This window comes from Actinia tenebrosa, unplaced genomic scaffold (genome assembly GCF_029948245.1).
Source record: "Actinia tenebrosa isolate PJP-AT-01 unplaced genomic scaffold, QUT_ActTen_1.0 PGA_scaffold14__42_contigs__length_11649687, whole genome shotgun sequence".
In the NCBI taxonomy this organism is placed as follows: domain Eukaryota; kingdom Metazoa; phylum Cnidaria; class Anthozoa; order Actiniaria; family Actiniidae; genus Actinia; species Actinia tenebrosa.
The window spans coordinates 1,317,905-1,330,967 of record NW_028292574.1 but is presented as its reverse complement, the minus strand read 5'-3'; the positions used below and the strand labels follow the sequence as shown (position 1 = coordinate 1,330,967).

Below are 13,063 nucleotides of genomic sequence, written 5' to 3'. Positions count from 1 at the left end.
TCAAGAGACAAAATGTAAAATATTCAAAGCATTATATCTTATGAAATTCCGTTCGTTCACAACCAACTATATTTAAAATGATTTTGGTTTCAAATAGATGAAATCCGAAGAGTTTTTATCTATTTAAAAACCAAAATGTGAATCACTATCATGAAGACATTTGGATTGGCTGGCTTTGAAAACTTCGAGCTACTAGAGTTGTATTGAACAAATTCTACCTGACAGTTGTTGAACGTGTTCAGGAAACTTTATAGCTCAGTCTTGGGATCTCCTAGACCATAATATAGACCATAATATTGACCAAGATATTGACCAAAATACTTACCGCATCGTGTTTAGTAGTCTTGCTCATAGTCTTTTTCGTTTCTGTTTTTGGTTTTACTGAAGAAATAGAAAACGCGCGCGCGTGATGTGTGCCGTTATAAAGCACGCGGGGGTTGGCAGAACACGAGATAAGTGTTAGGAGAAGCACGACGCGTAGCGGAGTCTATGTTTACTGTAAAGTAGTACTGTAGTACTGTAGAACTGCAATATATACGATGTATATGATGGCTTTATGTTGATGGCTATATGTTGATGATTACGACAAAGTACTAGTACTAATAGTAGTACTAATACTAATACATACTAGTACATAGTCCTAATACATACGATGTATCAGATTTCAAGATTACTACCTAACAGAGGCTTGAACAGATATCTGAGTTTACATGTCTTTTTTCCACAGTTTTGAGATAGATGGCTTTTCTTCAACTGCGGTGGATTCAGACTTCATCATTTACAACAAAAGTCTAACGTTCCCTCCTGAGGAGAATAGGGTGTCACTTAAAATCAAGATTATTCATGACTGTGTAGCAGAAAGTCCTGAAATACTGGTACTGCGTATGATAAGCCTAAACGAGAGCCTGGTGATAATCGGGAAAAATAAAACAGCCAAAGTCAAAATCATCGACAAGTTTGATAACGGTAATGACCCTCTGTCCCTAATGAACTTTGGGTTGCCTTGTTATGACGTTATTCCAATGTTTTGATAAGCAAAATGTCATAAAAATTAATGTCTGTAATCTCCGTGTATGTATAAACGAAGTCGTCCACCCTCCTTTTTTATTTCATTTTTTGAAAATACTTCGTAATACCTAACTTTAGTGGAAAAAATTTTAAAATCTGACTATGGGATCAAATCGAAACAAGACAAAATTGACTCAGCACTTACATTTAGAAAATTTTTAATTTACTCGCCGAAATAAGACGAGCTTTTCTACAAATTCCTTTACTTACTTTATTTTGGACGTTAAAGCTCCGAAATTAGCTTCTGGTTTGACCGATTTGATATCAATCAAGCCGTGGAACTTAACGCAAATAAACAGTGTTGCGTTATGCATGTCACACTACTTAATTTTATCTTAGCTTGCCACGACCCGACAATAAGAAATTGCCCAAACTTGCCCGCGATAAATGAACCCGATGGAAGAGGTTATGTCAGTATTTCACTCATAAAACATTCATTTGCTCACTCAAATAAGCCAACTTTTTCTACGAATTTCCTTAGAAATATCATTCAGCTTGTCTCTATTCCCCATTCCGAAATTCAAAGGAAGACTGGTGCCGAATCCACGCCGCTTGGAATTCTGGGGCGGAATTTAGGGACGCAAGATGGCAGCTTGCTAAGATAAAGTATGGGGAAATACAACTGTTGCGTTCCAAATTGTACAAATAACTGGAGAAATTCTCCTGGGTTGAAGTTCCATGCACTTCCGGGAGATCCTAAGGTTCCTAGGGAATACAAACGGCTGATAAGAAACGATAATCTCAGAGTATCCTCGACGAGCACAAAGAATTGTTGTAAACACTTTCCAGGAGGAGAGAGATGTAGTCGTACTCAGTTGCCATCGATATTCACCTGGTCAAAGGCTATACATAAACGACGTGAAATTGTCAAAAATGAAGTACCAAAGAAAAGTAACACACCAGGGAGTTCCACTTCAACAGTTATAGAATCGACAGTGACTTCCATAAACATGGACGATCAACATATCTTCGAAGAAAGAAAGTGTTTACCACATATCTTTGTGCTCGTCGAGGATACTCTGAGATTATCGTTTCTTATCAGCCGTTTGTATTCCCTAAGAACCTTAGGATCTCCCGGAAGTGCATGGAACTTCAACCTAGGAGAATTTCTCCAGTTATTTGTACAATTCGGAACGCAACAGTTGTATTTCCCCATACTTTCTCTTAGCAAGCTGCCATCTTGCGTCCCTAAATTCCGCCCCAGAATTCCAAGCGGCGTGGATTCGGCACCAGTCTTCCTTTGAATTTCGGAATGGGGAATTCGGGTTTGTATAGCACTGGTTGTTTTTTAGGGCAAATCTTCGAGTTGTTGACCGAGACGGCCTTAACTGAGGTCTATAAATACAGCGCTGTATCGATCAAAGCCTAGTTAAGAGTTCATTGAGAAACACTTGATTTATATGGTAAGTTAGGTTGATTTTTCCACAAGATTCCATCGGAATTGGTATTCTTTTGTTCTTTAGTATTTTTTCAAGTTCTTCTTTTGTCGCTTATTATTTTATTGAAGAAATCATTGCGTAAAGTTAACTGTTATTAAAAGTGTTTGCCGTGGCATTGAAACTTGTTGATTGCCCTTACAAAATTATTTTAGTATTCGTTCAAATCAAAATTAAAACTCCAACAAACCTTTTTATGCTTTCTATGTTCGTTTATAGCATTTAATCTCACTGAATCAGTGAACACGAATGAGAATAAATGACTTACTAGTAAAACTCCGCGATGAAAGTCTACCGCGTGAAATTGAAGGTCGCCAACTTTATTTAATGATGGACTTTGCTCATGTCCCGATAAAAAGCTAAAGATATAACATTTTGGCCACATATATCCTCAAAGAACATGCACGATTCGATTCCACAATAGCATGCTCGTCGCCTGCATATGAACTCGCACATGAAGTTATCTACACGTCATCCAATCCATATATGGGTAATATTGCGCAATTTTTCCATTTTGTCGAGGAGGGAAAAAACCAGACGTATTTTAAGACTGGTTTGCCACAGGCAACCCAGTAATTACCAATGATAATTGGTTAGTTTTTGACCAGTGCAAATGTGAAAAACTATACCAAACTAAATGGATATAATAACCAATTGTTAATGGTATACTCATAAATACCATTTTTATTGGTTAATATCTGACCATTTCACTAAATCGGTTGGAAAACTACCAATGATAATTAGTTAGTTTTTGACCAGTGTCAAAGTAGCCAATTTATAATGGTATACTTATAAATACCCATTCTTATTGGTTGATTTAACCAATGATGAAAATATATGGTTGATATTTTCACGGCAAGTCCAACAGGTCAAAAGAACCAAAAGAAATTAGTTAAAATATGTTTTTTGACTTATTTAAGAGGCTGTCTCTGTAAGAACCTCATAACCATTTTGGGTGAAAAAATAGATTTCTTTCAAACTTTGTGTGTGAGTGTGCCCTTCCAAGGTTATTTTCAAAATACATTTTGTTTTGTGTCTCGGCGCTTTTTTGCAAAGTTTCAGGGGGGTCCCCTAGGGGGCCAAATTAGTGATTTTGACTACTTCTCATTCATGAAATTTGGGCGATGTTTAATTCGTAAATCCATAACAAATCATCACAACACTAAGTCCTTCCATCATATAGTAGATATATATCTTATGCAAAGATGAGTAGCCTTAAAGTTAAATATGAACTTATTTATATCTAGATATTTCAATTTTACCAACCATCGATAATCGACTTTGGCCAGTTGGCTAAAATATGGCTTAGGAAAAAAATCAAAACTCAAAAGTTAGACTTCGTAGGACTATAATATTTGATTACTGCAGAGATAAAAGGTAGTTCTTACAGAAATTAAAATAATATTTTGCGGCCAGCAGGTTTTGAAAAGTGAACAGGTCGACAAACTTTCAGTATTTTTGAGATGCAATGTATTACGTCAAAAAGGATGCAATTAGTTTTGAATGCGATTTTTCTTTAAATGTATATAAATTCACTGTTTAAACTGATCTAATATATTTTAAAAACATATCTTAACCTCACAAATTGTAAAAAATGGTTTTAGAAAACAGTATTGGAATCGATCAAAGACTGATTTCACAACATGCCTTAACTGTAAGGTAAAATGCTGTATACTGTCATAAAATACAACGATAAGTTCACTCGAAATAAATAACTGTAAATTATTTACACGATGCACAAACATCAATCGATGAACAAATCACAAGATTATTTGTTCACATTTTGCCTACAACCAAAATGAAATTCAAATAATCTAGAAAAAACATGCCTTTGAAAACGAGTCATCATCTGCACTGAGTTCGATAGAACTGTCAGTTGATACATTTAGGCCCAGAAGTATCCAATTTTAGTCAATTTCGTCCTGAATGAACTTTTTGAATATAGTAACATACTAAAACATTATTCTTGTAACTTTATCGAGGATATTAGTTTAAAAAAGCGGTCAGCGGCTCTTACTACTAGATTACTAGAAAAGAGTAACTACAAGATGAACTCAGGAAAATAACGAGGCAGTTTTTAAAAATAAATAAGTTAATATATAACTTTAAGGCTACTCATCTTTGCATAAGATACATACATATCTACTATAATATGGAAGGATTTAGTGTTGTGATGATTTGTTGTGGATTTACGAATTCTTAAACATCGCCCAACTTTCATGAATGAGAAGTAGTCAAAATCACTAATTTGGCCCCCTAGGGGACCCCCCTGAAACTTTGCAAAAAAGCGCCGAGACACAAAACAAAATGTATTTTGAAAATAACTTTGGAAGGGCACACTCACACATAAAGTTTGAAAGAAATCTATTTTTTCACCCAAAATTGTAATGAGGTTCTTACAGAGACAGCCTCTTAATTAATTTTTCATAATCATGATTTGTTAGATCAAAGTCCTTAGTCAGCGGTCGGAGGTGACTCTGTAAAGAAATCATTGGATGGAAACTCCAGTGGCTTCACATGTTGAATAAGTTCATTGGTAATTTTCATGTTCGAAAACCAAATGACTTATCATAAGAGAAATGGGATCGAGTTCACGTTAGAATGAGCATGGCTAACAGCCAATCAGCATCTATTATATATAATCGCGCAATTTGCGGGGGGTCTAGAACAAGCTTTCTGGCGATGTTTCGCAGACGGTATTTACGAAGAAAATTCCGGATGTGCCGCAGGCTAAAGATTGCCGCACTAGCATATTTCACGCCAAATTTACCATAATTTAAGTTTACATGGGACAAATAGGGGCAATAGGGGACGAAATAGACACTATCTTGAAAAAATGTCCCCCTACAACAGCGCCAAAATGCACTGCAATACCAACACGACTAAAAGTGTTTCCCTCATCCTCAAAATGGCTAATCATAAACCTGATGTAGATTAACGTTCTCTTTTTCGTCCTAGAAGAAGCAGCAATACAAAAACAAAAACAAGAACAGATTGAAGGTGGGTTTACCCGATATTCCGTTATACTATCATCCCTGTCCTTGCTCCAATTTCTCAATACTCTCCAATCTAAAAGCTTCATAACTAAGAGCAATCAAGATATTCTATATCGCACGCTAAAAGTATGTTACCATGCAAATGAGAGGCGTATTCTCCCAATATATTCTGATCTGCCTTCTTTATACTAAAACCGAATGATGCGTCAACACACATGCATCAATTACTCATTGCGTTTACTGTAAAGACAAGCAAAACGATTTTCGAGAACAAGTCAAATGAGCCTGGCATTAGCTAGCATTTCTTATGGAAGTTGCCGCTTTAATTCATTCGTCTGTTGCCCGTCTTTATACATTCAGAACTTTCTCGTACCCAATGCTCTTTTCGCAGGCTTTTCGTTGAGAAGGGTGTGGGTACGAGAATGGATTCAGATCAGTTTATTTTTAGACGAACTTTTGTTAACTTATTCGTTACTCTGTACGTTTTCATATGTAAAGAACTTAGAGTCACATAAAATAACGCCCTATAAAAAGTCTGCCCAAGTTCGTCCGGACGTATAATTCGTCTCTGATATAAAAATAAACAAATAAATTATAATTAGATAGGTTCATTTTCACTGACCGATATTTTGTTTTGATAGATGAGAAACGACGTGATATCTACACTCTGCTGATCGTGGCTATCGTTTTGACTGTTTTGTTGTTTCTTTGTGGAATCGTTGTTTTTGCTTGTTTCATCATCAAGTAAGTATCTCCCATTTAGTCTCTCTCTAACAGATATATATATTTGTTGTTTGTGGCAGTTTTCAATAGTTATGTGGTAGCGCTACGCGCTTGCGCCATAAGGCAGTAGAAAAACTCAATCCATAAATTAGGAAAACGTTTCTTGACAACACAAGCTTTGTTGTTGTTGTTGTTGTTTTTAATGGAGGGGGGAGGAAGTGCGGGTTGTAATGGATTCTAACAGTTACAATACTAAGAAGGGTATTGTAGTTACATGTATGAATACTGATAAAACACCACCAAACTTTCGCACACTCCATCATCCTCAGGAAATAGTGCTCGGTGCGTGAATGAATTCCACGGCAAAAAACATCGGGCATAGTCTTCATAGCAATAACGATGACTAAACACTGATTTCCGTATCCTGGTGATGCATTTTATTCATTAACCATTATTGGTGGTTTGTATCACTTCCCATGACAATAAAACTGACAAAAGACGTGGACACCATGTTGGTTGACATGACCAGATATTTTCTCAAAGTTAACCAACATGGTGGCTATTATGTCACATGCATAAGGAAAAAGACAAGGCCGCCATGTTGGTTGACATAGCAAAAGACAACAACACCAAATTAACATTTTGTTCTATGACGTCACATGCACATGGAGAAAATACATGGCCGCTATTTTGGTTGATATAACAAAAGACATCGAGATCAAAAATTTTGTCAAAGTAAACCAACATGGCGATATGACGTGACATAAACCTCAATAATATGCAAATGACTTAACAATTTTATTGATAACATTATTTAACAAAATGTTTTGAATATACCTTTCGATTATTTTTATTGATAGATTAAAACAGGCCTGAGAGATGACAATCAAGAATGATCATGCTATGCCATTTGCTTGTTTGAAAGTCACAGTTCTGTATTGCTGAACTACACAATTATTTTTGCTTTTGCTTTTGCTTCAACGGGAAATTTAAATTCATAATTTTTAAGTCGGCAATGTCTGTCAAGATGCACTGCAGTACTGCTTAGCACTCAGCACCATTAAGGCATGGCTCTTTTGAGGAAGTGATGGAAAATCAGTTATTTATTCATATCTTTGACAGTTTACTATGAATCTTTCCCAAATTTGGCTCGTAGTAGTAATTCTTCAAGGCAAGCAATTACCGCATATCTGTTACCATGGAAACCAGGTCACGTGACCACAAGGCCGCCATCTTAGATTTTTCTTAAAAATCGTTTGTAATCGTATTGAAACTACTTCAAAAGTCCTGAAAATCCATATCCCTTTTGATATTTGCAATGCCTATATGGATCTAATTGGATATCTTGGAAATTATATTAAGTTTAATTTTTAGAATATTTTTAATCATTTGGAAAAAATAGAAAATATTCTAAAAATTAAACTTAAAATAATTTCCAAGATATCCAATTAGATCCATATAGGCATTGTAAATATGAATAGTAATCTGCATTTTCATGACTTTTAAAGATGTTTCGGTACGTCTACAAACGGCTTGTTTAAAAATCCAAGATGGCGGCCTTGTAGTCACGTGACTTAGTTTCCATGGTAACCAAGACTCTAAGGTTCCTTCTTTTCACAAAAGACATTAACTTGCCAAGTTTGGGGAAGATTCGTAGAAAACTGGCTATGATATAGCTAATCAGTTTTTCATCTGAGAGCCATGCCTTAATGATGCTGAGCACAAGTGACACTATTTACAAAATGAGCTGACTTTACTTAGTTGTTCTGCTATACAGTATTTCACGTCAACTTTGTGATTCTTTGGGTTTCGTTGAAAATAACCAAAAATATTCATCGTTTTGCTTAACTCGATAAGACAGCACAACAAATATATTCATAAGAATAGGTCACTCTAGAATTGAGCAAGAGACTGTGGCGAGATTGGTATTTTTATCTCATTGGCAAACCTTTTTCTAATCGTATGAACATATGCAATCTTTTTACATTTTTGACACTTTTGAAAGCCTGTAATTCTTTGCATTGAAACATGCTCAAATTTAGCAGACGTACTAATCTTGAGATTTTTTCAAGAATGAATTTTTTTTTCAAAACTCGCCCTTTTCTATTTGACGCACTTTTTAATATTGCCGGCTGATTAATTGGCCATTGCTTATTGCAACTTCATTTATTTAGATTTACTGCTCGAAATTTTGGATATCCCAGTTTCACACACTAAACATATTACAATATTTTCGACCTATCTTTAAAGCATATAGATTTTTTTTAGCTTGGGCGTAATCTTTTCTTTGGTGTGACCACGTGTCATTCCTCAAGAGGATCATGCCACTCTTTGTTTAACGATTGCGCATGACAAGAAGTATCATTATGAATACAACTTAAACAAAGAATCTTATTTTCAGGAGAATGACACGTGGTCTGAAACTGGCAAACAGCACGACCAACACAAAATATGGTCTATATCTTCGTTATATTTCTAAAAGTGGTTACACTTAATCTGCAAAACAGTAGTGAGTTTATTTTATACTTAATAGTATAAAATAGTAAAATGTCTTCTTTTCTCGAAATTCGTTTTATTAAGTAGTATTTACTACAACTTAGTGCTAATAACATAGTACTGTTTCACAGATAGTAGTGTTTGCACTATAGAGTGCCAACAATATATCCGCGAAATATTAGTAATACTAACTTACACTATTTTATGCTAATTCTATAGTTTTCTTTTGTTTAACTAGCACTATTTTGAACAACTGAGTAATTAGTGTTTCACGGATATGTTGTTTGCACTCTAGTACCGAATCATTTTATACTGCATGCGATAAGAGCAATCAATTTATGCCTATCGAAAAACTTGTTTTCACTACAGATCGTTGGTATGGCCTTTATTATTTCTGTTGAAGCAAGAGCCGAGCAGAACTTTTTCCCTGGGTATCTTGTTTACTCATCCGTGTGCTTCCACAGGTAACCCAAGCGTAAATGTTAACAAAACAAATTTTCAAAAGGCTCAAAACCTCTCCAAGCCATAGTTTCATGGCCATATTTCATTAACGAAATGTTCCTCAAATACCAAAAAGCATTCGTAAAGACTTTATTCAAAATCATATATCAACTTAATTCCTCTAGAAAGAATAGTTTCAAACAACATCATTCGCACTCGTTAAAACTGATGACGTCACAGCCCACTAACTATACACTTGGGCTACCTGTGGTGTTTCTGGATAAGTCTATTCTATCCATGCATATCGAGCAAACTATTGAAACAATCTTGTGGTTTCCTGTCATTAATTTACAGACGTCAAAATATTTTGTTTTTTTTTTTTCCTGTTCAAGATAACTCTGCTAGATCCAAGCATGACAACATATATTTCTATTCCAGCAAAAGCATAATTGTCAACAAATAATTTATGGAATTTTTATCAGTTTCTTTTTAAGAGGCTGTAGCTCTATCTCATTTATACATATCTTGTTAAGTTTCTATCCTTCGATTTTTACGACATTTAAAACTGTCGTTCCTTTATTTCAAGTATATCAAGTAATGTTTGTAATGAAAATAATGGTGTCGTTATTAATCATGTTATAAACCAAGTTAGTATTTACGTAAGTAGTTATGCAGTCGTTCCTTTATTTCAAGAATATCAAGTAATGTTTGTAACGAAAATAATGGTATCGTTATTAATCGTGTTATAAACCAAGTAAGTATTTACGTAAGTAGTTATGCGGCCGGCCCCTGCATCCAGACGTATCTGTTCCATCCAAGCATAAGGACCCTTTGAAAAGATTCTCATTATCTACTGACCACAACAAAAAAACTCCTCTCTTCTTTAGACATTGTTTTGACGTTAGCTTGAGATAACGTGCAAAGGGTCCGTGAAAGTATGCGTGGAATTATTTATCGACGTAAGCATATGACATTGGCATTTCGCTCTGCTGTGCCTTAGCTTACATGACTTACAGTGGATGATTGCTTGAAAAAATTGAGATTATTATAGAGATTTACGCACAGCGCGCAATCATCCACTGTAAGTCATGTAAGTCACAGCAGAGCGCGCGCGGTATCTGACGGGCTCAAGTTTATTCATATTATGTACAGCGGTAAATAATATAAAACAAGATGGCGGAGCGACAAGACATTTCGTAAACACTGAAAGATAAGTGGCCCCCCTCTGCCCCCTGTGTGAGATGTCTCCGCTTTATCTATGTAACAAATTTTGCAACCGTGCCACGATCCATGGCCGTGACACTCGAAATCGTGACCTACTCCAAAATCCCTCTCTACATAACAGCGCAACTGTTAAAGAAAGAAATGATACTCTAGGAAATGACACATGATCTACAATACAGATGCAACCATCTGACTCAAAATCCCTTGAGATATAAATAACAACGAAACAGCCGCCATCTTGGTTGGTCTAACAAGAGAAGCTAATGAGGAATGCTTTGTTATCGTCAACCAAGATGGCGGCAATGACGTAACATGCACCTGTTCTATTGAGTCGTCTATATTCAAGAAAGCATAACTATAATATAGCTAGATTATTACGGCGATCTGATTGGCCAAAAACCAATGAACTATTTCCCCATGGGATGCACGCTCGCGCACGCTGATCCCAACGGACGCTCGCCTTAGCTTTTTTCTCTAAATTTTCAAATCCGATGGCGTCAATAGCGCGCGCACGCGCACGAGCGAGATGAGTGATATTACGCGCGCTCTGATTGGTTGAAAACCTATGAACGTTTTCCCAATGGGCTGCACGGTTCATCTTTTCTTGAATCTAGCTATATTGTAAATCAATTTGACAACAGATAGTCGCTCGCCCATGGCGTTATAGACGCACTCGAGAAAATATAAAGAACTCTTAACAAGCTAGAGTGCACTCGGCTACTCCACGTGACACTCTTAACGCTTGTTAATCGTTTTCTATATTTTCTCTCGTGCGTCTATAAACGCCATGGGCGCGCGACTTTCTGATGTCTAATTGATGATTAAGAGAGGGTAACTTCTTAAAGTATTACCGGCCAGAAATAATTCATACACTACTTTTTTTAAATCTAGCTATTTAAAGATCTTCAGTTGCATATTCAAAGAAGCGGAAAAAAGTGAGGTTCACCGTCGACTTGGTTCTCGAGTTATAAGCGATCGTAATAGGGGGTAATTCCAATTATTCGCATCAGATTTTGTTCCAACTATAGGTACTTAAGGTTTTGTGTGGAAAGTGAAGGATTTCAACGATCTAAAAAGCCTAGAGTAATCTAAACGATGGATCTTAAGTTTTTCTAACATTTCAAATTATAAAATTTGATGAGTTACAAATAAGCTTTAAACTGAATTCTAGAAGCAAAACCGTACGCAATTCGGCAAGTACCTTAAAATACGTTCCTTGTTATAAATATGTCGAGAATTCGGTGTGATCCACAGCGTGGACATAGTATTTTTATTTCTCACACTGAAAGAAATATTCAAAACTTTGAATGCAAAGGAAAAAATAGGGGGTTATCGTACTAATAGACGAGCTATAAACGACTAAATCTGAATTTTCCATCCAAAATCACCATTCCAGCTGTCCGCGCTGATTTGGGTTCTAGTACTTCATACATTCCCTTGGAACTGTGAAATTGTCTTTGTAACCTCCAGAGACCCTAAAACCTGTTTTGAATTGACTTTGGAACTAAAGAGGTCAAAATAATTTTTTGTTCATTCATTTTTACAAAGTCGTATATTTGTCAATTTTGAAGCGAAACCGACCAGGTCAGGCAATAAAAATGTTAGCATGTTTGGAAAACGCAGGTTATAGAAAGGTAGTCAAAGTAAGATCTTGTTTTTGAGAAATTTTCAAAACAATGGTAATAAACGGTAAAAATGAGATGCGCAAAACTGGATGCGCATTAGCATCTACCTTAAGAACGCGCATGCACGCCTTGTAAATTCCCGGTCGTTGGGCTATTTTTAGCAATCGGATGAAGTTTAATTTTTTCCTTACCCTACTCCAGTGCGTCGTCAGCTTGCGCGCGTGTGCAGGTGTTTTGATCTCTAACGAAACAGAAAGAGCGCGCATAATAAAACAACGGTCATAAACGGTAAAAAACGAGATGCGCGAAATAGATGCGCAGTAGCACCTACCTTAAGAACGTGCGCGCCTCGTAAGTTCCCGGTACGGACACGAGTGAAAAACGTCTGCGCATGCTCTGAATTCGTATGCAAATTAGTCAAAACATAAGTATTTTTGACTTTCAAACATGCCTTATAGATTGGACCTCACAAAATGCCAAAACTTAGTGTCCATGCTTGAAACTTAAGACTTCTCGTTATTCTTTCATATTGTGTTTGTTAATGCATCATCTTGGTCTGACAAAAGTATACTCTCGAACTTTTTTGTATACTTGGAGAAAACAAACATTTATTTTCTCACTCAAACTCTTCAAAATTCTTAGAAAACGTGCTGAAGTGCACGCATGCGCAAACGTTTTCCCCTGGTGTCCCCGGTACGGCTATTCGAGGGCTCTGGCATAATCCATTTTTTGAGACCAGGATTTCTTGGACTTCCGGTTCAAGAGCGCATGCGTTCAAAGACTTGCCAAAAGTTAAAAATATTTTCCCGATTTCTAATTTTTCCTAAGATCTTTACTTTGATTTTTTACTTCGATTTTTGCTTTCATTTAATTCTTAATTTGCTTATTTTGATCGGTTTTATATCTCTTTTTCGAAAATTGCGCATGCGCCAAAAATGGATTATGTCAGAGCCCTCGTTCTTCGCTGCAGGCCAGAAGAAACGCAGAGTCTGGGTACAAGATTGATCTTACTCCAGTGCGTCATCAGCTTGCGCGCGTGCGCAGGCGTTTTGAT

The 13,063-nt window shown here is 36.2% G+C and overlaps 1 protein-coding gene across 3 annotated transcripts in view; it reads left to right on the top strand.

The window, feature by feature from the left end:
• Positions 1–7,566, top strand: part of LOC116288963 (uncharacterized) — a 136,290-nt gene extending 128,724 nt beyond the window's left edge. The window contains exons 7-10 of one of the 3 annotated variants that reach the window (XM_089029969.1): positions 728–966; positions 5,466–5,504; positions 6,142–6,244; positions 7,084–7,566. In XM_089029969.1, coding sequence (XP_088886095.1) covers positions 728–966; positions 5,466–5,504; positions 6,142–6,244; positions 7,084–7,099 — 397 coding nt within the window. In that variant the 3' untranslated portion in view covers positions 7,100–7,566. Of the gene's footprint in view, positions 1–727; positions 967–2,360; positions 2,541–5,462; positions 5,505–6,141; positions 6,245–7,083 lie in introns of those variants that run through there. The other 2 variants (XM_089029968.1, XM_089029970.1) reach the window with 2 other exon arrangements.
• Positions 7,567–13,063: the final 5,497 nt, after the last annotated feature.